The sequence below is a fragment of the Salvelinus fontinalis genome, chromosome 36 (assembly GCF_029448725.1).
Source record: "Salvelinus fontinalis isolate EN_2023a chromosome 36, ASM2944872v1, whole genome shotgun sequence".
NCBI lineage: Eukaryota > Metazoa > Chordata > Actinopteri > Salmoniformes > Salmonidae > Salvelinus > Salvelinus fontinalis.
Window position 1 is genome coordinate 29,015,221 of NC_074700.1, and position 25,151 is coordinate 29,040,371.

At 43.2% G+C, this 25,151-nt stretch overlaps 1 protein-coding gene across 1 annotated transcript in view; it reads right to left on the reverse strand.

Annotated features, from left to right (window-relative positions):
- LOC129835572 (F-box/WD repeat-containing protein 7-like) overlaps positions 1–25,151 on the reverse strand; it is a 104,640-nt gene that overhangs the window by 30,838 nt on the left and 48,651 nt on the right. Inside the window, exon 3 of the mRNA XM_055901268.1 lies at positions 3,083–3,165. Within this exon, the coding sequence (XP_055757243.1) occupies positions 3,083–3,165 (83 nt within the window). The remainder of the gene's footprint in view (positions 1–3,082; positions 3,166–25,151) is intronic.

Below are 25,151 nucleotides of genomic sequence, written 5' to 3' on the forward strand. Positions count from 1 at the left end.
GAGAACAATTTTTTTTCAATGACGGCCTTGGAACAGCCTTGTTCAGGGGGCAGAACGACAGATTTGTACCTCGTCTGCTCTGGGATTCGATCAAGCAACCTTTCGGTTACTAGTCCAACGCTCTAACCACTAGGATACCTGCTGGTTACTAGTCCAACACTAACCACTAGGCTACCTGCTGGTTACTGGTCCAACGCTCTAACCACTAGTCTACCTGCTGGTTACTAGTCCAACGCTCTAACCACTAGTCTACCTGCTGGTTACTGGTCCAATACTCTAACCACTAGGCTACCTGCTGGTTACTAGTCCAACGCTCTAACCACTAGACTACCTGCTGGTTACTAGTCCAACACTAACCACTAGACTACCTGCTGGTTACTAGTCCAACGCTCTAACCACTAGGCTACCTGCTGGTTACTAGTCCAACGCTCTACCCACTAGGCTACCTGCTGGTTACTGGCCCAACGCTCTACCCACTAGGCTACCCGCTGGTTACTAGTCCAACGCTCTAACCACTAGGCTACCTCATGACATTCTTTTACATTCTTTTTTAAAACCACAATCTGAATCCCTCCACAGCCTCAGAGGATCTAGATACTTTTTCTAACCTCTCTGGATTACAACCAAATTATGATAAATGTACTATATTACTTATTGGTTACAAAAAAATATAAATTTTACATTACTGTGTAGTTTAATAATAAAATGGTCAATTATATGAGCAAAAAATATTCAATTTCACTTGGAAGGGCAAGCTAGACAAATTTAAAATGGGCCTATTTATATAACGAACATGCATTCAGAGGGCAGAAGTTATTAAATATTCAAGCATTGGACTTCTCACTAAAGGCTTGAGTTATAAAAAAAAACTATAATTAAACCCGAAATGGTTCTCCAGGACATAAGTAAAGCTCACCCAGTGTTCAAGAACGGCCTTTTCCCCTTTATTCAGATTACAACCATTCACTTAAATTTCATTGAAATCTCCAAAATATCCCTATTTTTTTAAAAACAAGCCATAGAAATTTGGTTGCAATTACAGTTTAATCCACCAGAAAAGACAGAAAAAATATTACAACAAATATTATGGTTAAACTCAAATATACTATAAATAGAGCCAAATATACTAATTGATAATAAACCATTTTTTGTGATGAAAATAATTGGGGTATAATCTTCGTAAATGATATCATAAATAGGACTGGAGGAGTTGTCACATGCATCTAACATAAATATATGGAAATCGCTGCTCTACCCAAAATTACAACCAACTAATTGTAGAATTACTGCAAAAATGGAAGAGGCAAGTGGAAGGGGGAAAAAGTAAGGAACTTGTCTGTCTGCCCTGAATTAAAGACCAAAATTGGTTCAAGAAAATTGTGATTATTAAAAAAGTACACCAGTTTAATTTAAGGAGGGAGTGGCCAGTTGGGAGGAGATTTTTTTACGTACCGATTCCATGTCACATGGTTTATGAATACCATAGTACCCTCAAAGCTCATCACTAAGCTAAGAACCCTGGGACTAAACACCTCCCTCTGCAACTGAATCATGGACTTCCTGATGCGCCGCCCGCCAGGTGGTAAGGGTAGGCAACAACACATCTGCCACGCTGATCCTCAACACTGGGGCCCCTCAGGGGTGTGTGCTTAGTCCCCTCCTGTACTCTCTGTTCACCCACTCTAATATCATCATTAAGTTTGCTGACAACAACAGTGGTAGGCCTGAACGCCGACAACGACGAGACTGCCAGCTCTCTGACTTAAACCCTATAGGCTATGTTGTGCCAGGACAACAACCTCTCCCTCAATGTGAGCAAGATAAAGGATCTGATCGTGGACTACAGGAAAAGGCGGGCCGAACAGGCGCCCATTAACATCGACGGGGATGTAGTGGAACGGGTGGAGAGTTTCAAGTTCCCTGGTGTCCACATCACCAACAAACTATCATGGTCCAAACACACCAAGACAGTCGTGAAGAGAGCACGACAAAACCTTTTCCCCCCTCAGGACACTGAAAAGATTTGGCATGGGTCCTCAGATCCTCAAAAGGTTCTACAGCTGCACCATCGAGAGCATCCTGACCGGTTGCATCACCACCTGGTATGGCAACTGCTCGGCATCTGACCATAAGGCTCTACAGAGGGTAGTGTGAATGGCCCAGTACATCACCGGAGGAGAGAGAGAGGGGGAAGGTAAAGCATTCGTAACAACCAGAGTGTTTCTATCTTACAAGAAAAATGTTCAACACCATATCTTTCATTGTCATAATTTAATCAGACGTTCTGCTACCCATAGTACCTGAAGAAATTAGTTGATATGACTCACACTAGAGAGACGGAATTATATGGAGAGCGTGTTACCCGAGGCAGGGCGGCGCGTGTTACCCGAGGCAGGGCGGCGCGTGTTACCCGAGGCAGGGCGGCGCGTGTTACCCGAGGCAGGGCGGCGCGTGTTACCCGAGGCAGGGCGGCGCGTGTTACCCGAGGCAGGGCGGCGCGTGTTACCCGAGGCAGGGCGGCGCGTGTTACCCGAGGCAGGGCGGCGCGTGTTACCCGAGGCAGGGCGGCGCGTGTTACCCGAGGCAGGGCGGCGCGTGTTACCCGAGGCAGGGCGGCGCGTGTTACCCGAGGCAGGGCGGCGCGTGTTACCCGAGGCAGGGCGGCGCGTGTTACCCGAGGCAGGGCGGCGCGTGTTACCCGAGGCAGGGCGGCGCGTGTTACCCGAGGCAGGGCGGCGCGTGTTACCCGAGGCAGGGCGGCGCGTGTTACCCGAGGCAGGGCGGCGCGTGTTACCCGAGGCAGGGCGGCGCGTGTTACCCGAGGCAGGGCGGCGCGTGTTACCCGAGGCAGGGCGGCGCGTGTTACCCGAGGCAGTGCGGCGCGTGTTACCCGAGGCAGGGCGGCGCGTGTTACCCGAGGCAGGGCGGCGCGTGTTACCCGAGGCAGGGCGGCGCGTGTTACCCGAGGCAGGGCGGCGCGTGTTACCCGAGGCAGGGCGGCGCGTGTTACCCGAGGCAGGGCGGCGCGTGTTACCCGAGGCAGGGCGGCGCGTGTTACCCGAGGCAGGGCGGCGCGTGTTACCTGAGGTAGTTGGAACCTTTGCAGTGTTTCTTGCCTGAAGAGAACGGCCGGACGTCTGGTCCATGGTCCAACTTCCTCTTCATCTGATAGATAGAGAGATGGGGGGGGGGGGGGGGGGGATGGAGAGAGGGAGATGGAGGAATGGAGAGAGGGAGAAAAGTTAAGCCACAGTACAAACAGAAAGTCACAAACTAGCATACACGTAGCATACTTCCAACATAAAGCTTCACACCCTAACCAAAACAACCACAATCCAAGCCCGTGAGTTGTGTTTCCTACCAGGCTCTGACGTTGTATTTACAGTGTATAAGGTGGGCTACTCCCTGTCTCTGTGAGCCGGTGGAGGGTGACAGAAGACTGGAACATATAAACACACAGCTGTAACTCACTGTCTGCTGCCACCAGCTACCAATACTTCTTACAGGGGAGTTTAAACGGTTGGAATATCCAAAACATTTGACTTTGATCAAGAGTTGGTTATGAATGGATTTCAAAAGGGAAACGAAGTAGTATCACCTCACTCGAACAAAACAAAAACATCTCTAGATTAGTGAATGCCAAAACTGGAGTATTTATAGCGTTTTTTTTTTTTTTTAAAGGAGAACGTGATATGAATTTAAATTAAAAAATAAATAATAATTCCACTCCCTTTCCTCCATACCGTTTCTAACCAACCGCGCCTTAACCGCCTTGAATGACAAGCACGCAGAAAACGACAAGAATGTGGCGAGCTCACCGACCCGTAATAGCCAACAGACAACTCTACGGGCTGTTCCGGGTTCGGAGCGAACGGGTTTGGTAATAACGATAGACTATATCAGTCATCGCTCACACACGTATACGGATTAAAATAATCAATAAAAAAAAAAAATACACACATCTGATACGTTTGGGGCGGGGGGGGGGGGGGGGACAGAGATATTATCCCCCAAGCCAAGTGAAACCATACCACTGCTGCCTCGGGGGCAGGATGCGCATCAAGTCACAGCAGCACACCACACACACACTCGAAAAAAGCCGAACGGGAACTCCCGTTCCTGCGACACACACACACACAGGTGTGTATGTTTGTGCGTAATACCACTTTCAAAATGGATTTTGCCTAATCAACCGCGAACAAACATTGGCTCTGTCAGGTCAACACACAGACCTACACTAGCTGTCTGTTCCTTATCAACCAGTTTCTCCCAACCCCGGCCACACATTCATTCATTCGACTCGGCTAGCCAACACCTTCCTCCTACCGCCGCAGACTACACACACACCGCAGCCCAGAGCACAACAGACTAATATATGTCGGAATACGGCCAAGGATATACATGTAGCTTCAGTTAGCCTATATTCGGTTACCTACATTTCAGAGTGTGTTTATGATCAATGCTACTTTGAGGGAGAGAGAAGGAGCGAACGAACAGGCTCGTCACGTACTGTCACTCCATTTCTGTTCCCGCAGTGGTCCATCTCTCCACAACAGAGAGAAAAGTCCTAGTATAGCTACACAACCAGACCAGCACCCGGCTATATAACACAGTTATACGGTATGACCACACAGTCTTTAGCCCGGAGAGTGTAAACTATACGTAAATGCCAACGTATCAACATTTGTTTTTTAAAATTATTTTTAAAATGACCCCCCAGCCACTCACTTTATAGAATATGAGCTTCAACGTGCCGTAGAAACCCATGGTGATGTTATTCCTGCGTTATAACGCCCTCTGATCTCCTTCAAGTCCACAGCTCGATTTAGATGGGTGTTATTCCTCTGGTCCGAAGGCAAAAATTCCTTCCTCCCTCTCCTTCCACTTCTCCCTCAGTTAGAAACAACCGTAACGTTGCCTGTCGCTACGGACATGTTCCTATTTTCTCTCCCCAATGCAACGCTTATTTAACTACTAATTATTATTGTTGTTGCATTGTGGAGAAGGAACCCGCAAGTAACCACTTCCACTGGACGATGTATAACCACGCGTATCCCCGTACATACGACTAATACAACTAGAAGCAGAGTTAGATTTAAACTGCATTGACCCAGCTAGTTACCTAGCTAGCCATATAAGCACAGAGAGAAAGTGCAGAGAGAGAGAGAGAGAGAGAGGAGAGAGAGAGGCGAGGCAGCTCAAATACGGACTGCCAAACCTACCGGGTGACACAGCAGTCAGGCTGCACGGGAGGAATGCCGAGAGAACGGCGGGGTGACGCAGCGGAGACGAGGGGGGGGGGGGGGGGGGGGAGAGACACACCGCATAACAACATTAAAATATATTTCCTTCAGATAACAAATATTAGTTTACACCCCCCCCCCACCCCCTCAAAACAGCCTAAAAATTGTCAGGGCATGGACTCTACAAGGTGTCGAAAGCATTACACAGGGATTCTGGCCCATGTTGACTCTAAGTTGGCTGGATGTCCTTTGGGTGGTGGACCATTCTGTGTTCACACGGGAAACTGTTGAGCGTGAAAAACCCAGCAGCGATGCAGTTCTTTACACAAACCGGTGAGCCTGGCACCTACTACCATACCCTGTTCAAAGGCACTTAAATATTTGTATCTTGCCCATTCACCCTCTAAATGGCACACATACACAATCCATGTCTCAAAGCTTAAAAATTCTTCTTTAACCCCGTCTCCTCCACCTTCATCTACACTGAAGTGGGTTTAACAGGTGACATCAATAAGGGACCATAGCTTTCACCTGGATTCACCTGGTCTACAGTATGTTATGGAAAGAGCAGGTGTTCTTAATGTTTTGTCCACTCAGTCACTATGTTTTCCAAGCGAGAGCGAGCAAGCTTGATAACCAGACCCTCGTCCTCTCCTAGCAGGCCCTTTCTCCGTGATCCGGTGGAGGGGGTGATGCTGCATCAGTCTAGAGAGGAGCATCTCCCGGGAAGTTGGGGAATGGACCGATATAAAGCAGAATAACGAGGGAAACATGAGAGGGAGAGACAACCTGTACTACTGAAACAAGACCTATTGGACCTTGCCTGAACCAAAGCCCTCTTTTACTTGCCTATTCCTCACCCCCGTTTTAAACGTATTCCCCGCCCCCGTTTCAAACGTATTCCCCGCCCCCGTTTCAAACGTATTCCCCGCCCCCGTTTCAAACGTATTCCCCGCCCCCGTTTCAAACGTATTCCCCGCCCCCGTTTCAAACGTATTCCCCGCCCCCGTTTCAAACGTATTCCCCGCCCCCGTTTCAAACGTATTCCCCGCCCCCGTTTCAAACGTATTCCCCGCCCCCGTTTCAAACGTATTCCTCACCCCCGTTTCAAACGTATTCCTCACCCCCGTTTCAAACGTATTCCTCACCCCCGTTTCACCGGCCCACCACCCTGACGGGACGACACTACCGGCCCACCACCCTGACGGGACGACACTACCGGCCCACCACCCTGACGGGACGACACTACCGGCCCACCACCCTGACGGGACGACAAGACCGGCCCCCCCACCCTGACGGGACGACAAGACCGGCCCACCACCCTGACGGGACGACAAGACCGGCCCACCACCCTGACGGGACGACAAGACCGGCCCCCCACCCTGACGGGACGACAAGACCGGCCCCCCACCCTGACGGGATGACAAGACCGGCCCACCACCCTGACGGGACGACAAGACCGGCCCACCACCCTGACGGGACGACAAGACCGGCCCACCACCCTGACGGGACGACAAGACCGGCCCACCACCCTGACGGGACGACAAGACCGGCCCACCACCCTGACGGGACGACAAGACCGGCCCACCACCCTGACGGGACGACAAGACCGGCCCACCACCCTGACGGGACGACAAGACCGGCCCACCACCCTGACGGGACGACAAGACCGGCCCCCCACCCTGACGGGATGACAAGACCAGCCCCCCACCCTGACGGGATGACAAGACCAGCACCCCGACGGGACGACAAGACCAGCCCACCACCCTGACGGGACGACAAGACCAGCCCACCACCCTGACGGGATGACAAGACCAGCCCACCACCCTGACGGGATGACAAGACCAGCCCACCACCCTGACGGGACGACAAGACCAGCCCACCAACCTGACGGGATGACAAGACCAGCCCCCCACCACGCGAGAGAGACCCTCTCACCTCAGAGAGAACAGACAGTCATTGCGTGTCTTTCACACCAATGGTTCCAGACAACGATACATTGAGACTCACGTCTGGAGGTTAAATGATTTAACCAGACTACTTTATTTATTCCAACACGCGTTGGTGCTCTACTCCTCACCAGACTAACGTTTTGAGTACGCTAGTTGAGTCTTCTCAGCTGTGAGTTTACCTGTAACCACAGCTTCACCTCAATGGGATAGTCACTCTAATCCAGGGAATAGTACAGGTTGTTGGGAATGCTGGCTAACCTGGGAATTCTGTCCAGGCTCGTGTGTGTGTGTGTGCTGGCACAGCTATATAGGTAGCCTAACTAACAGACAGGAATGCTGCAAGGCACCGGATTGTGACCCCAGTTAGCCACCGCCCATCGCCACGCTACACAGGGTGTGTGTGTGGGCGTCGCAGGGTTTCCGTCAGCCGGTAATAGCCGGCTTTTAGCCGATAAAAAAAACAATGGTGGGATCGTGGGATAGTAGATTGACATGTTGGCTAGTGATTCTGCTGTTCCTTACTATAGTAGATTGACTAGTGATTCTGCTGTTCCTTACTATAGTAGATTGGCTAGTGATTCTGCTGTTCCTTACTATAGTAGATTGACATGTTGGCTAGCGATTCTGCGGTTCCTTACTATAGTAGAATGGCTAGTGATTCTGCTGTTCCTTACTATAGTAGATTGACTAGTGATTCTGCTGTTCCTTACTATAGTAGATTGGCTAGTGATTCTGCTGTTCCTTACTATAGTAGATTGACATGTTGGCTAGCGATTCTGCGGTTCCTTACTATAGTAGATTGGCTAGTGATTCTGCTGTTCCTTACTATAGTAGATTGACATGTTGGCTAGTGATTCTGCTGTTCCTTACTATAGTAGATTGACTAGCGATTCTGCTGTTCCTTACTATAGCAGATTGACTAGTGATTCTGCTGTTCCTTACTATAGTAGATTGACATGTTGGCTAGTGATTCTGCTGTTCCTTACTATAGTAGATTGACTAGCGATTCTGCTGTTCCTTACTATAGCAGATTGACTAGTGATTCTGCTGTTCCTTACTATAGTAGATTGACATGTCGGCTAGCGATTCTGCTGTTCCTTACTATAGTAGATTGGCTAGCGATTCTGCTGTTCCTTACTATAGTAGATTGACATGTTGGCTAGCGATTCTGCTGTTCCTTACTATAGTAGATTGGCTAGTGATTCTGCTGTTCCTTACTATAGTAGATTGACATGTTGGCTAGCGATTCTGCTGTTCCTTACTATAGTAGATTGACATGTTGGCTAGTGATTCTGCTGTTCCTTACTATAGTAGATTGACATGTTGGCTAGCGATTCTGCTGTTCCTTACTATAGTAGATTGACATGTTGGCTAGTGATTCTGCTGTTCCTTACTATAGTAGATTGACATGTTGGCTAGTGATTCTGCTGTTCCTTACTATAGTATATTGACTAGCGATTCTGCTGTTCTTTACTATAGTAGATTGACATGTTGACTAGCGATTCTGCTGTTCCTTACTATAGTAGATTGACATGTTGGCTAGCGATTCTGCTGTTCGTTACTATAGTAGATTGACATGTTGGCTAGCGATTCTGCTGTTCCTTACTATAGTAGATTGGCTAGCGATTCTGCTGTTCCTTACTATAGTAGATTGACATGTTGGCTAGCGATTCTGCGGTTCCTTACTATAGTAGATTGGCTAGCGATTCTGCGGTTCCTTCCTATAGTAGATTGACATGTTGGCTAGCGATTCTGCGGTTCCTTACTATAGTAGATTGGCTAGCGATTCTGCTGTTCCTTACTATAGTAGATTGACATGTTGGCTAGTGATTCTGCTGTTCCTTACTATAGTAGATTGACATGTTGGCTAGTGATTCTGCTGTTCCTTACTATAGTAGATTGGCTAGTGATTCTGCTGTTCCTTACTATAGTAGATTGACATGTTGGCTAGCGATTCTGCTGTTCCTTACTATAGTAGATTGACATGTTGGCTAGTGATTCTGCTGTTCCTTACTATAGTAGATTGGCTAGTGATTCTGCTGTTCCTTACTATAGTAGATTGACATGTCGGCTAGCGATTCTGCTGTTCCTTACTATAGTAGATTGACTAGTGATTCTGCTGTTCCTTACTATAGTAGATTGACATGTTGGCTAGCGATTCTGCTGTTCCTTACTATAGTAGATTGACATGTTGGCTAGCGATTCTGCTGTTCCTTACTATAGTAGATTGACATGTTGGCTAGCGATTCTGCTGTTCCTTACTATAGTAGATTGACTAGCGATTCTGCTGTTCCTTACTATAGTAGATTGACTAGCGATTCTGCTGTTCCTTACTATAGTAGATTGACTAGTGATTCTGCTGTTCCTTACTATAGTAGATTGACATGTTGGCTAGTGATTCTGCGGTTCCTTACTATAGTAGATTGACATGTTGGCTAGCGATTCTGCGGTTCCTTACTATAGTAGATTGACATGTTGGCTAGTGATTCTGCTGTTCCTTACTATAGTAGATTGGCTAGCGATTCTGCTGTTCCTTACTATAGTAGATTGACTAGTGATTCTGCTGTTCCTTACTATAGTAGATTGACATGTTGGCTAGTGATTCTGCTGTTCCTTACTATAGTAGATTGACATGTTGGCTAGTGTTTCTGCTGTTCCTTACTATAGTAGATTGACATGTTGGCTAGTGATTCTGCGGTTCCTTAATATAGTAGATTGACATGTTGGCTAGCGATTCTGCTGTTCCTTACTATAGTAGATTGGCTAGTGATTCTGCTGTTCCTTACTATAGTAGATTGACTAGCGATTCTGCTGTTCCTTACTATAGTAGATTGACATGTTGGCTAGCGATTCTGCGGTTCCTTACTATAGTAGATTGACATGTTGGCTAGCGATTCTGCTGTTCCTTACTATAGTAGATTGGCTAGTGATTCTGCTGTTCCTTACTATAGTAGATTGACATGTTGGCTAGCGATTCTGCTGTTCCTTACTATAGTAGATTGGCTAGTGATTCTGCTGTTCCTTACTATAGTAGATTGACATGTTGGCTAGCGATTCTGCTGTTCCTTACTATAGTAGATTGACATGTTGGCTAGTGATTCTGCTGTTCCTTACTATAGTAGATTGGCTAGTGATTCTGCTGTTCCTTACTATAGTAGATTGGCTAGTGATTCTGCTGTTCCTTACTATAGTAGATTGACATGTTGGCTAGCGATTCTGCTGTTCCTTACTATAGTAGATTGACTAGCGATTCTGCTTTTCCTTACTATAGTAGATTGACTAGTGATTCTGCTGTTCCTTACTATAGTAGATTGACTAGCGATTCTGCTGTTCCTTACTATAGTAGATTGACATGTTGGCTAGCGATTCTGCTGTTCCTTACTATAGTAGATTGACATGTTGGCTAGCGATTCTGCGGTTCCTTACTATAGTAGAATGGCTAGTGATTCTGCTGTTCCTTACTATAGTAGATTGACTAGTGATTCTGCTGTTCCTTACTATAGTAGATTGGCTAGTGATTCTGCTGTTCCTTACTATAGTAGATTGACATGTTGGCTAGCGATTCTGCGGTTCCTTACTATAGTAGATTGGCTAGTGATTCTGCTGTTCCTTACTATAGTAGATTGACATGTTGGCTAGTGATTCTGCTGTTCCTTACTATAGTAGATTGACTAGCGATTCTGCTGTTCCTTACTATAGCAGATTGACTAGTGATTCTGCTGTTCCTTACTATAGTAGATTGACATGTTGGCTAGTGATTCTGCTGTTCCTTACTATAGTAGATTGACTAGCGATTCTGCTGTTCCTTACTATAGCAGATTGACTAGTGATTCTGCTGTTCCTTACTATAGTAGATTGACATGTCGGCTAGCGATTCTGCTGTTCCTTACTATAGTAGATTGGCTAGCGATTCTGCTGTTCCTTACTATAGTAGATTGACATGTTGGCTAGCGATTCTGCTGTTCCTTACTATAGTAGATTGGCTAGTGATTCTGCTGTTCCTTACTATAGTAGATTGACATGTTGGCTAGCGATTCTGCTGTTCCTTACTATAGTAGATTGACATGTTGGCTAGTGATTCTGCTGTTCCTTACTATAGTAGATTGACATGTTGGCTAGCGATTCTGCTGTTCCTTACTATAGTAGATTGACATGTTGGCTAGTGATTCTGCTGTTCCTTACTATAGTAGATTGACATGTTGGCTAGTGATTCTGCTGTTCCTTACTATAGTATATTGACTAGCGATTCTGCTGTTCTTTACTATAGTAGATTGACATGTTGACTAGCGATTCTGCTGTTCCTTACTATAGTAGATTGACATGTTGGCTAGCGATTCTGCTGTTCGTTACTATAGTAGATTGACATGTTGGCTAGCGATTCTGCTGTTCCTTACTATAGTAGATTGGCTAGCGATTCTGCTGTTCCTTACTATAGTAGATTGACATGTTGGCTAGCGATTCTGCGGTTCCTTACTATAGTAGATTGGCTAGCGATTCTGCGGTTCCTTCCTATAGTAGATTGACATGTTGGCTAGCGATTCTGCGGTTCCTTACTATAGTAGATTGGCTAGCGATTCTGCTGTTCCTTACTATAGTAGATTGACATGTTGGCTAGTGATTCTGCTGTTCCTTACTATAGTAGATTGACATGTTGGCTAGTGATTCTGCTGTTCCTTACTATAGTAGATTGGCTAGTGATTCTGCTGTTCCTTACTATAGTAGATTGACATGTTGGCTAGCGATTCTGCTGTTCCTTACTATAGTAGATTGACATGTTGGCTAGTGATTCTGCTGTTCCTTACTATAGTAGATTGGCTAGTGATTCTGCTGTTCCTTACTATAGTAGATTGACATGTCGGCTAGCGATTCTGCTGTTCCTTACTATAGTAGATTGACTAGTGATTCTGCTGTTCCTTACTATAGTAGATTGACATGTTGGCTAGCGATTCTGCTGTTCCTTACTATAGTAGATTGACATGTTGGCTAGCGATTCTGCTGTTCCTTACTATAGTAGATTGACATGTTGGCTAGCGATTCTGCTGTTCCTTACTATAGTAGATTGACTAGCGATTCTGCTGTTCCTTACTATAGTAGATTGACTAGCGATTCTGCTGTTCCTTACTATAGTAGATTGACTAGTGATTCTGCTGTTCCTTACTATAGTAGATTGACATGTTGGCTAGTGATTCTGCGGTTCCTTACTATAGTAGATTGACATGTTGGCTAGCGATTCTGCGGTTCCTTACTATAGTAGATTGACATGTTGGCTAGTGATTCTGCTGTTCCTTACTATAGTAGATTGGCTAGCGATTCTGCTGTTCCTTACTATAGTAGATTGACTAGTGATTCTGCTGTTCCTTACTATAGTAGATTGACATGTTGGCTAGTGATTCTGCTGTTCCTTACTATAGTAGATTGACATGTTGGCTAGTGTTTCTGCTGTTCCTTACTATAGTAGATTGACATGTTGGCTAGTGATTCTGCGGTTCCTTAATATAGTAGATTGACATGTTGGCTAGCGATTCTGCTGTTCCTTACTATAGTAGATTGGCTAGTGATTCTGCTGTTCCTTACTATAGTAGATTGACTAGCGATTCTGCTGTTCCTTACTATAGTAGATTGACATGTTGGCTAGCGATTCTGCGGTTCCTTACTATAGTAGATTGACATGTTGGCTAGCGATTCTGCTGTTCCTTACTATAGTAGATTGGCTAGTGATTCTGCTGTTCCTTACTATAGTAGATTGACATGTTGGCTAGCGATTCTGCTGTTCCTTACTATAGTAGATTGGCTAGTGATTCTGCTGTTCCTTACTATAGTAGATTGACATGTTGGCTAGCGATTCTGCTGTTCCTTACTATAGTAGATTGACATGTTGGCTAGTGATTCTGCTGTTCCTTACTATAGTAGATTGGCTAGTGATTCTGCTGTTCCTTACTATAGTAGATTGGCTAGTGATTCTGCTGTTCCTTACTATAGTAGATTGACATGTTGGCTAGCGATTCTGCTGTTCCTTACTATAGTAGATTGACTAGCGATTCTGCTTTTCCTTACTATAGTAGATTGACTAGTGATTCTGCTGTTCCTTACTATAGTAGATTGACTAGCGATTCTGCTGTTCCTTACTATAGTAGATTGACATGTTGGCTAGCGATTCTGCTGTTCCTTACTATAGTAGATTGACATGTTGGCTAGCGATTCTGCTGTTCCTTACTATAGTAGATTGACTAGCGATTCTGCTGTTCCTTACTATAGTAGATTGACTAGCGATTCTGCTGTTCCTTACTATAGTAGATTGACATGTTGGCTAGCGATTCTGCTGTTCCTTACTATAGTAGATTGACTAGTGATTCTGCTGTTCGTTACTATAGTAGATTGACATGTTGGCTAGCGATTCTGCGGTTCCTTACTATAGTAGATTGACATGTTGGCTAGCGATTCTGCTGTTCCTTACTATAGTAGATTGACATGTTGGCTAGCGATTCTGCTGTTCCTTACTATAGTAGATTGACTAGTGATTCTGCTGTTCCTTACTATAGTAGATTGACATGTTGGCTAGTGATTCTGCTGTTCCTTACTATAGTAGATTGGCTAGCGATTCTGTTCCTTACTATAGTAGATTGACATGTTGGCTAGCGATTCTGCTGTTCCTTACTATAGTAGATTGACATGTCGGCTAGCGATTCTGCTGTTCCTTACTATAGTAGATTGACATGTTGGCTAGCGATTCTGCTGTTCCTTACTATAGTAGATTGACATGTTGGCTAGTGATTCTGCTGTTCCTTACTATAGTAGATTGACATGTTGGCTAGTGATTCTGCTGTTCCTTACTATAGTAGATTGACATGTTGGCTAGCGATTCTGCTGTTCCTTACTATAGTAGATTGGCTAGCGATTCTGCGGTTCCTTACTATAGTAGATTGACATGTTGGCTAGTGATTCTGCTGTTCCTTACTATAGTAGATAGACATGTTGGCTAGCGATTCTGTTCCTTACTATAGTAGATTGACTAGTGATTCTGCTGTTCCTTACTATAGTAGATTGACATGTTGGCTAGCGATTCCGCGGTTCCTTACTATAGTAGATTGACATGTTGGCTAGTGATTCTGCTGTTCCTTACTATAGTAGATTGACATGTTGGCTAGTGATTCTGCTGTTCCTTACTATAGTAGATTGACATGTTGGCTAGCGATTCTGCTGTTCCTTACTATAGTAGATTGGCTAGTGATTCTGCTGTTCCTTACTATAGTAGATTGACTAGTGATTCTGCTGTTCCTTACTATAGTAGATTGACATGTTGGCTAGTGATTCTGCTGTTCCTTACTATAGTAGATTGACATGTTGGCTAGCGATTCTGCTGTTCCTTACTATAGTAGATTGACATGTTGGCTAGTGATTCTGCTGTTCCTTACTATAGTAGATTGGCTAGCGATTCTGCGGTTCGTTACTATAGTAGATTGGCTAGTGATTCTGCTGTTCCTTACTATAGTAGATTGACATGTTGGCTAGCGATTCTGCGGTTCGTTACTATAGTAGATTGGCTAGTGATTCTGCTGTTCCTTACTATAGTAGATTGACATGTTGGCTAGCGATTCTGCTGTTCCTTACTATAGCAGATTGACTAGTGATTCTGCTGTTCCTTACTATAGTAGATTGACATGTTGGCTAGCGATTCTGCTGTTCCTTACTATAGTAGATTGACATGTTGGCTAGCGATTCTGCTGTTCCTTACTATAGTAGATTGACTAGCGATTCTGCGGTTCCTTACTATAGTAGATTGACATGTTGGCTAGTGATTCTGCTGTTCCTTACTATAGTAGATTGACATGTTGGCTAGTGATTCTGCTGTTCCTTACTATAGTAGATTGGCATGTTGGCTAGTGATTCTGCTGTTCCTTACTATAGTAGATTGACATGTCGGCTAGCGATTCTGCTGTTCCTTACTATAGTAGATTGGCTAGTGATTCTGCTGTTCCTTACTATAGTAGATTGACATGTTGGCTAGCGATTCTGCTGTTCCTTACTATAGTAGATTGACTAGCGATTCTGCTGTTCCTTACTATAGTAGATTGACATGTTGGCTAGTGATTCTGCTGTTCCTTACTATAGTAGATTGACATGTTGGCTAGTGATTCTGCTGTTCCTTACTATAGTAGATTGGCATGTTGGCTAGTGATTCTGCTGTTCCTTACTATAGTAGATTGACATGTCGGCTAGCGATTCTGCTGTTCCTTACTATAGTAGATTGGCTAGTGATTCTGCTGTTCCTTACTATAGTAGATTGACATGTTGGCTAGCGATTCTGCTGTTCCTTACTATAGTAGATTGGCTAGTGATTCTGCTGTTCCTTACTATAGTAGATTGACATGTTGGCTAGCGATTCTGCTGTTCCTTACTATAGTAGATTGACATGTTGGCTAGTGATTCTGCTGTTCCTTACTATAGTAGATTGGCTAGTGATTCTGCTGTTCCTTACTATAGTAGATTGGCTAGTGATTCTGCTGTTCCTTACTATAGTAGATTGACATGTTGGCTAGCGATTCTGCTGTTCCTTACTATAGTAGATTGACTAGCGATTCTGCTTTTCCTTACTATAGTAGATTGACTAGTGATTCTGCTGTTCCTTACTATAGTAGATTGACTAGCGATTCTGCTGTTCCTTACTATAGTAGATTGACATGTTGGCTAGCGATTCTGCTGTTCCTTACTATAGTAGATTGACATGTTGGCTAGCGATTCTGCTGTTCCTTACTATAGTAGATTGACTAGCGATTCTGCTGTTCCTTACTATAGTAGATTGACTAGCGATTCTGCTGTTCCTTACTATAGTAGATTGACATGTTGGCTAGCGATTCTGCTGTTCCTTACTATAGTAGATTGACTAGTGATTCTGCTGTTCGTTACTATAGTAGATTGACATGTTGGCTAGCGATTCTGCGGTTCCTTACTATAGTAGATTGACATGTTGGCTAGCGATTCTGCTGTTCCTTACTATAGTAGATTGACATGTTGGCTAGCGATTCTGCTGTTCCTTACTATAGTAGATTGACTAGTGATTCTGCTGTTCCTTACTATAGTAGATTGACATGTTGGCTAGTGATTCTGCTGTTCCTTACTATAGTAGATTGGCTAGCGATTCTGTTCCTTACTATAGTAGATTGACATGTTGGCTAGCGATTCTGCTGTTCCTTACTATAGTAGATTGACATGTCGGCTAGCGATTCTGCTGTTCCTTACTATAGTAGATTGACATGTTGGCTAGCGATTCTGCTGTTCCTTACTATAGTAGATTGACATGTTGGCTAGTGATTCTGCTGTTCCTTACTATAGTAGATTGACATGTTGGCTAGTGATTCTGCTGTTCCTTACTATAGTAGATTGACATGTTGGCTAGCGATTCTGCTGTTCCTTACTATAGTAGATTGGCTAGCGATTCTGCGGTTCCTTACTATAGTAGATTGACATGTTGGCTAGTGATTCTGCTGTTCCTTACTATAGTAGATAGACATGTTGGCTAGCGATTCTGTTCCTTACTATAGTAGATTGACTAGTGATTCTGCTGTTCCTTACTATAGTAGATTGACATGTTGGCTAGCGATTCCGCGGTTCCTTACTATAGTAGATTGACATGTTGGCTAGTGATTCTGCTGTTCCTTACTATAGTAGATTGACATGTTGGCTAGTGATTCTGCTGTTCCTTACTATAGTAGATTGACATGTTGGCTAGTGATTCTGCTGTTCCTTACTATAGTAGATTGACATGTTGGCTAGCGATTCTGCTGTTCCTTACTATAGTAGATTGGCTAGTGATTCTGCTGTTCCTTACTATAGTAGATTGACTAGTGATTCTGCTGTTCCTTACTATAGTAGATTGACATGTTGGCTAGTGATTCTGCTGTTCCTTACTATAGTAGATTGACATGTTGGCTAGCGATTCTGCTGTTCCTTACTATAGTAGATTGACATGTTGGCTAGTGATTCTGCTGTTCCTTACTATAGTAGATTGGCTAGCGATTCTGCGGTTCGTTACTATAGTAGATTGGCTAGTGATTCTGCTGTTCCTTACTATAGTAGATTGACATGTTGGCTAGCGATTCTGCGGTTCGTTACTATAGTAGATTGGCTAGTGATTCTGCTGTTCCTTACTATAGTAGATTGACATGTTGGCTAGCGATTCTGCTGTTCCTTACTATAGCAGATTGACTAGTGATTCTGCTGTTCCTTACTATAGTAGATTGACATGTTGGCTAGCGATTCTGCTGTTCCTTACTATAGTAGATTGACATGTTGGCTAGCGATTCTGCTGTTCCTTACTATAGTAGATTGACTAGCGATTCTGCGGTTCCTTACTATAGTAGATTGGCTAGTGATTCTGCTGTTCCTTACTATAGTAGATTGACATGTTGGCTAGTGATTCTGCTGTTCCTTACTATAGTAGATTGACATGTTGGCTAGTGATTCTGCTGTTCCTTACTATAGTAGATTGGCATGTTGGCTAGTGATTCTGCTGTTCCTTACTATAGTAGATTGACATGTCGGCTAGTGATTCTGCTGTTCCTTACTATAGTAGATTGACTAGCGATTCTGCTGTTCCTTACTATAGTAGATTGACTAGTGATTCTGCTGTTCCTTACTATAGTAGATTGGCTAGTGATTCTGCTGTTCCTTACTATAGTAGATTGGCTAGTGATTCTGCTGTTCCTTACTATAGTAGATTGACATGTTGGCTAGCGATTCTGCTGTTCCTTACTATAGTAGATTGACATGTTGGCTAGCGATTCTGCTGTTCCTTACTATAGTAGATTGACTAGCGATTCTGCGGTTCCTTACTATAGTAGATTGACATGTCGGCTAGCGATTCTGCTGTTCCTTACTATAGTAGATTGACTAGCGATTCTGCTGTTCCTTACTATAGTAGATTGACATGTTGGCTAGTGATTCTGCTGTTCCTTACTATAGTAGATTGACTAGTGATTCTGCTGTTCCTTACTATAGTAGATTGACATGTTGGCTAGCGATTCTGCTGTTCCTTACTATAGTAGATTGACATGTTGGCTAGTGATTCTGCTGTTCCTTACTATAGTAGATTGGCTAGTGATTCTGCTGTTCCTTACTATAGTAGATTGGCTAGCGATTCTGCTGTTCCTTACTATAGTAGATTGACTAGCGATTCTGCTGTTCCTTACTATAGTAGATTGACTAGCGATTCTGCGGTTCCTTACTATAGTAGATTGACATGTCGGCTAGTGATTCTGCTGTTCCTTACTATAGTAGATTGACTAGCGATTCTGCTGTTCCTTACTATAGTAGATTGACATGTTGGCTAGCGATTCTGCTGTTCCTTACTATAGTAGATTGACTAGCGATTCTGCTGTTCCTTACTATAGTAGATTGACATGTTGGCTAGTGATTCTGCTGTTCCTTACTATAGTAGATTGACATGTTGGCTAGTGATTCTGCTGTTCCTTACTATAGTAGATTGACATGTTGGCTAGTGATTCTGTTCCTTACTATAGTAGATTGACATGTTGGCTAGCGATTCTGCTGTTCCTTACTATAGTAGATTGACATGTTGGCTAGTGATTCTGCTGTTCCTTACTATAGTAGATTGACATGTTGGCTAGCGATTCTGCTGTTCCTTACTATAGTAGATTGACATGTTGGCTAGCGATTCTGCTGTTCCTTACTATAGTAGATTGGCTAGTGATTCTGCTGTTCCTTACTATAGTAGATTGACATGTTGGCTAGCGATTCTGCTGTTCCTTACTATAGTAGATTGACATGTTGGCTAGCGATTCTGCTGTTCCTTACTATAGTAGATTGGCTAGTGATTCTGCTGTTCCTTACTATAGTAGATTGGCTAGTGATTCTGCTGTTCCTTACTATAGTAGATTGACATGTTGGCTAGCGATTCTGCTGTTCCTTACTATAGTAGATTGACATGTTGGCTAGCGATTCTGCTGTTCCTTACTATAGTAGATTGGCTAGTGATTCTGCTGTTCCTTACTATAGTAGATTGACATGTTGGCTAGCGATTCTGCTGTTCCTTACTATAGTAGATTGACATGTTGGCTAGTGATTCTGCTGTTCCTTACTATAGTAGATTGGCTAGTGATTCTGCGGTTCCTTACTATAGTAGATTGACTAGTGATTCTGCTGTTCCTTACTATAGTAGATTGGCTAGTGATTCTGCTGTTCCTTACTATAGTAGATTGACATGTTGGCTAGTGATTCTGCGGTTCCTTACTATAGTAGATTGACATGTTGGCTAGTGATTCTGCTGTTCCTTACTATAGTAGATTGGCTAGTGATTCTGCTGTTCCTTACTATAGTAGATTGGCTAGTGATTCTGATGTTCCTTACTATAGTAGATTGACATGTTGGCTAGTGATTCTGCTGTTCCTTACTATAGTAGATTGACATGTTGGCTAGCGATTCTGCTGTTCCTTACTATAGTAGATTGACGTGTTAGCTAGCGATTCTGCTGTTCCTTACTATAGTAGATTGACGTGTTGGCTAGCGATTCTGCTGTTCCTTACTATAGTAGATTGACATGTTGGCTAGCGATTCTGTTCCTTACTATAGTAGATTGGCTAGTGATTCTGCTGTTCCTTACTATAGTAGATTGACATGTTGGCTAGTGATTCTGTTCCTTACTATAGTAGATTGGCTAGTGATTCTGCTGTTCCTTACTATAGTAGATTGACATGTTGGCTAGCGATTCTGCTGTTCCTTACTATAGTAGATTGGCTAGCGATTCTGCTGTTCCTTACTATAGTAGATTGACATGTTGGCTAGCGATTCTGCTGTTCCTTACTATAGTAGATTGACTAGCGATTCTGCTGTTCCTTACTATAGTAGATTGACTAGCGATTCTGCTGTTCCTTACTATAGTAGATTGACATGTTGGCTAGCGATTCTGCTGTTCCTTACTATAGTAGATTGACATGTTGGCTAGCGATTCTGCTGTTCCTTACTATAGTAGATTGGCATGTTGGCTAGTGATTCTGCTGTTCCTTACTATAGTAGATTGACATGTTGGCTAGCGATTCTGCGGTTCCTTACTATAGTAGATTGACATGTTGGCTAGTGATTCTGCTGTTCCTTACTATAGTAGATTGACATGTTGGCTAGTGATTCTGTTCCTTACTATAGTAGATTGGCTAGTGATTCTGCTGTTCCTTACTATAGTAGATTGACATGTTGGCTAGCGATTCTGCGGTTCCTTACTATAGTAGATTGACATGTTGGCTAGTGATTCTGCTGTTCCTTACTATAGTAGATTGACATGTTGGCTAGTGATTCTGTTCCTTACTATAGTAGATTGGCTAGTGATTCTGCTGTTCCTTACTATAGTAGATTGACATGTTGGCTAGCGATTCTGCGGTTCCTTACTATAGTAGATTGACATGTTGGCTAGCGATTCTGCTGTTCCTTACTATAGTAGATTGACATGTTGGCTAGCGATTCTGCTGTTCCTTACTATAGTAGATTGACATGTTGGCTAGTGATTCTGTTCCTTACTATAGTAGATTGGCTAGTGATTCTGCTGTTCCTTACTATAGTAGATTGGCATGTTGGCTAGCGATTCTGCGGTTCCTTACTATAGTAGATTGACATGTTGACTAGTGATTCTGCGGTTCCTTACTATAGTAGATTGACATGTTGGCTAGTGATTCTGCTGTTCCTTACTATAGTAGATTGACATGTTGGCTAGTGATTCTGCTGTTCCTTACTATAGTAGATTGACATGTCGGCTAGTGATTCTGCTGTTCCTTACTATAGTAGATTGACATGTCGGCTAGTGATTCTGCTGTTCCTTACTATAGTAGATTGACATGTTGGCTAGTGATTCTGCTGTTCCTTACTATAGTAGATTGACATGTTGGCTAGTGATTCTGCTGTTCCTTACTATAGTAGATTGACATGTTGGCTAGTGATTCTGCTGTTCCTTACTATAGTAGATTGACATGTTGGCTAGTGATTCTGCTGTTCCTTACTATAGTAGATTGACATGTTGGCTAGTGATTCTGCTGTTCCTTACTATAGTAGATTGACATGTCGGCTAGTGATTCTGCTGTTCCTTACTATAGTAGATTGACATGTTGGCTAGTGATTCTGCTGTTCCTTACTATAGTAGATTGACATGTTGGCTAGTGATTCTGCTGTTCCTTACTATAGTAGATTGACATGTTGGCTAGTGATTCTGCTGTTCCTTACTATAGTAGATTGACATGTTGGCTAGCGGTTCTGCTGTTCCTTACTATAGTAGATTGACATGTTGGCTAGTGATTCTGCGGTTCCTTACTATAGTAGATTGACATGTTGGCTAGTGATTCTGCTGTTCCTTACTATAGTAGATTGACTAGCGATTCTGCTGTTCCTTACTATAGTAGATTGACTAGCGATTCTGCTGTTCCTTACTATAGTAGATTGACATGTTGGCTAGCGATTCTGCTGTTCCTTACTATAGTAGATTGACATGTTGGCTAGTGATTCTGCTGTTCCTTACTATAGTAGATTGACATGTTGGCTAGCGATTCTGCTGTTCCTTACTATAGTAGATTGACATGTCGGCTAGCGATTCTGCTGTTCGTTACTATAGTAGATTGGCTAGTGATTCTGCTGTTCCTTACTATAGTAGATTGGCTAGTGATTCTGCTGTTCCTTACTATAGTAGATTGACTAGTGATTCTGCTGTTCCTTACTATAGTAGATTGACATGTTGGCTAGCGATTCTGCGGTTCCTTACTATAGTAGAATGGCTAGTGATTCTGCTGTTCCTTACTATAGTAGATTGACTAGTGATTCTGCTGTTCCTTACTATAGTAGATTGGCTAGTGATTCTGCTGTTCCTTACTATAGTAGATTGACATGTTGGCTAGCGATTCTGCGGTTCCTTACTATAGTAGATTGGCTAGTGATTCTGCTGTTCCTTACTATAGTAGATTGACATGTTGGCTAGTGATTCTGCTGTTCCTTACTATAGTAGATTGACTAGCGATTCTGCTGTTCCTTACTATAGCAGATTGACTAGTGATTCTGCTGTTCCTTACTATAGTAGATTGACATGTTGGCTAGTGATTCTGCTGTTCCTTACTATAGTAGATTGACTAGCGATTCTGCTGTTCCTTACTATAGCAGATTGACTAGTGATTCTGCTGTTCCTTACTATAGTAGATTGACATGTCGGCTAGCGATTCTGCTGTTCCTTACTATAGTAGATTGGCTAGCGATTCTGCTGTTCCTTACTATAGTAGATTGACATGTTGGCTAGCGATTCTGCTGTTCCTTACTATAGTAGATTGGCTAGTGATTCTGCTGTTCCTTACTATAGTAGATTGACATGTTGGCTAGCGATTCTGCTGTTCCTTACTATAGTAGATTGACATGTTGGCTAGTGATTCTGCTGTTCCTTACTATAGTAGATTGACATGTTGGCTAGCGATTCTGCTGTTCCTTACTATAGTAGATTGACATGTTGGCTAGTGATTCTGCTGTTCCTTACTATAGTAGATTGACATGTTGGCTAGTGATTCTGCTGTTCCTTACTATAGTATATTGACTAGCGATTCTGCTGTTCTTTACTATAGTAGATTGACATGTTGACTAGCGATTCTGCTGTTCCTTACTATAGTAGATTGACATGTTGGCTAGCGATTCTGCTGTTCGTTACTATAGTAGATTGACATGTTGGCTAGCGATTCTGCTGTTCCTTACTATAGTAGATTGGCTAGCGATTCTGCTGTTCCTTACTATAGTAGATTGACATGTTGGCTAGCGATTCTGCGGTTCCTTACTATAGTAGATTGGCTAGCGATTCTGCGGTTCCTTCCTATAGTAGATTGACATGTTGGCTAGCGATTCTGCGGTTCCTTACTATAGTAGATTGGCTAGCGATTCTGCTGTTCCTTACTATAGTAGATTGACATGTTGGCTAGTGATTCTGCTGTTCCTTACTATAGTAGATTGACATGTTGGCTAGTGATTCTGCTGTTCCTTACTATAGTAGATTGGCTAGTGATTCTGCTGTTCCTTACTATAGTAGATTGACATGTTGGCTAGCGATTCTGCTGTTCCTTACTATAGTAGATTGACATGTTGGCTAGTGATTCTGCTGTTCCTTACTATAGTAGATTGGCTAGTGATTCTGCTGTTCCTTACTATAGTAGATTGACATGTCGGCTAGCGATTCTGCTGTTCCTTACTATAGTAGATTGACTAGTGATTCTGCTGTTCCTTACTATAGTAGATTGACATGTTGGCTAGCGATTCTGCTGTTCCTTACTATAGTAGATTGACATGTTGGCTAGCGATTCTGCTGTTCCTTACTATAGTAGATTGACATGTTGGCTAGCGATTCTGCTGTTCCTTACTATAGTAGATTGACTAGCGATTCTGCTGTTCCTTACTATAGTAGATTGACTAGCGATTCTGCTGTTCCTTACTATAGTAGATTGACTAGTGATTCTGCTGTTCCTTACTATAGTAGATTGACATGTTGGCTAGTGATTCTGCGGTTCCTTACTATAGTAGATTGACATGTTGGCTAGCGATTCTGCGGTTCCTTACTATAGTAGATTGACATGTTGGCTAGTGATTCTGCTGTTCCTTACTATAGTAGATTGGCTAGCGATTCTGCTGTTCCTTACTATAGTAGATTGACTAGTGATTCTGCTGTTCCTTACTATAGTAGATTGACATGTTGGCTAGTGATTCTGCTGTTCCTTACTATAGTAGATTGACATGTTGGCTAGTGTTTCTGCTGTTCCTTACTATAGTAGATTGACATGTTGGCTAGTGATTCTGCGGTTCCTTAATATAGTAGATTGACATGTTGGCTAGCGATTCTGCTGTTCCTTACTATAGTAGATTGGCTAGTGATTCTGCTGTTCCTTACTATAGTAGATTGACTAGCGATTCTGCTGTTCCTTACTATAGTAGATTGACATGTTGGCTAGCGATTCTGCGGTTCCTTACTATAGTAGATTGACATGTTGGCTAGCGATTCTGCTGTTCCTTACTATAGTAGATTGGCTAGTGATTCTGCTGTTCCTTACTATAGTAGATTGACATGTTGGCTAGCGATTCTGCTGTTCCTTACTATAGTAGATTGGCTAGTGATTCTGCTGTTCCTTACTATAGTAGATTGACATGTTGGCTAGCGATTCTGCTGTTCCTTACTATAGTAGATTGACATGTTGGCTAGTGATTCTGCTGTTCCTTACTATAGTAGATTGGCTAGTGATTCTGCTGTTCCTTACTATAGTAGATTGGCTAGTGATTCTGCTGTTCCTTACTATAGTAGATTGACATGTTGGCTAGCGATTCTGCTGTTCCTTACTATAGTAGATTGACTAGCGATTCTGCTTTTCCTTACTATAGTAGATTGACTAGTGATTCTGCTGTTCCTTACTATAGTAGATTGACTAGCGATTCTGCTGTTCCTTACTATAGTAGATTGACATGTTGGCTAGCGATTCTGCTGTTCCTTACTATAGTAGATTGACATGTTGGCTAGCGATTCTGCTGTTCCTTACTATAGTAGATTGACTAGCGATTCTGCTGTTCCTTACTATAGTAGATTGACTAGCGATTCTGCTGTTCCTTACTATAGTAGATTGACATGTTGGCTAGCGATTCTGCTGTTCCTTACTATAGTAGATTGACTAGTGATTCTGCTGTTCGTTACTATAGTAGATTGACATGTTGGCTAGCGATTCTGCGGTTCCTTACTATAGTAGATTGACATGTTGGCTAGCGATTCTGCTGTTCCTTACTATAGTAGATTGACATGTTGGCTAGCGATTCTGCTGTTCCTTACTATAGTAGATTGACTAGTGATTCTGCTGTTCCTTACTATAGTAGATTGACATGTTGGCTAGTGATTCTGCTGTTCCTTACTATAGTAGATTGGCTAGCGATTCTGTTCCTTACTATAGTAGATTGACATGTT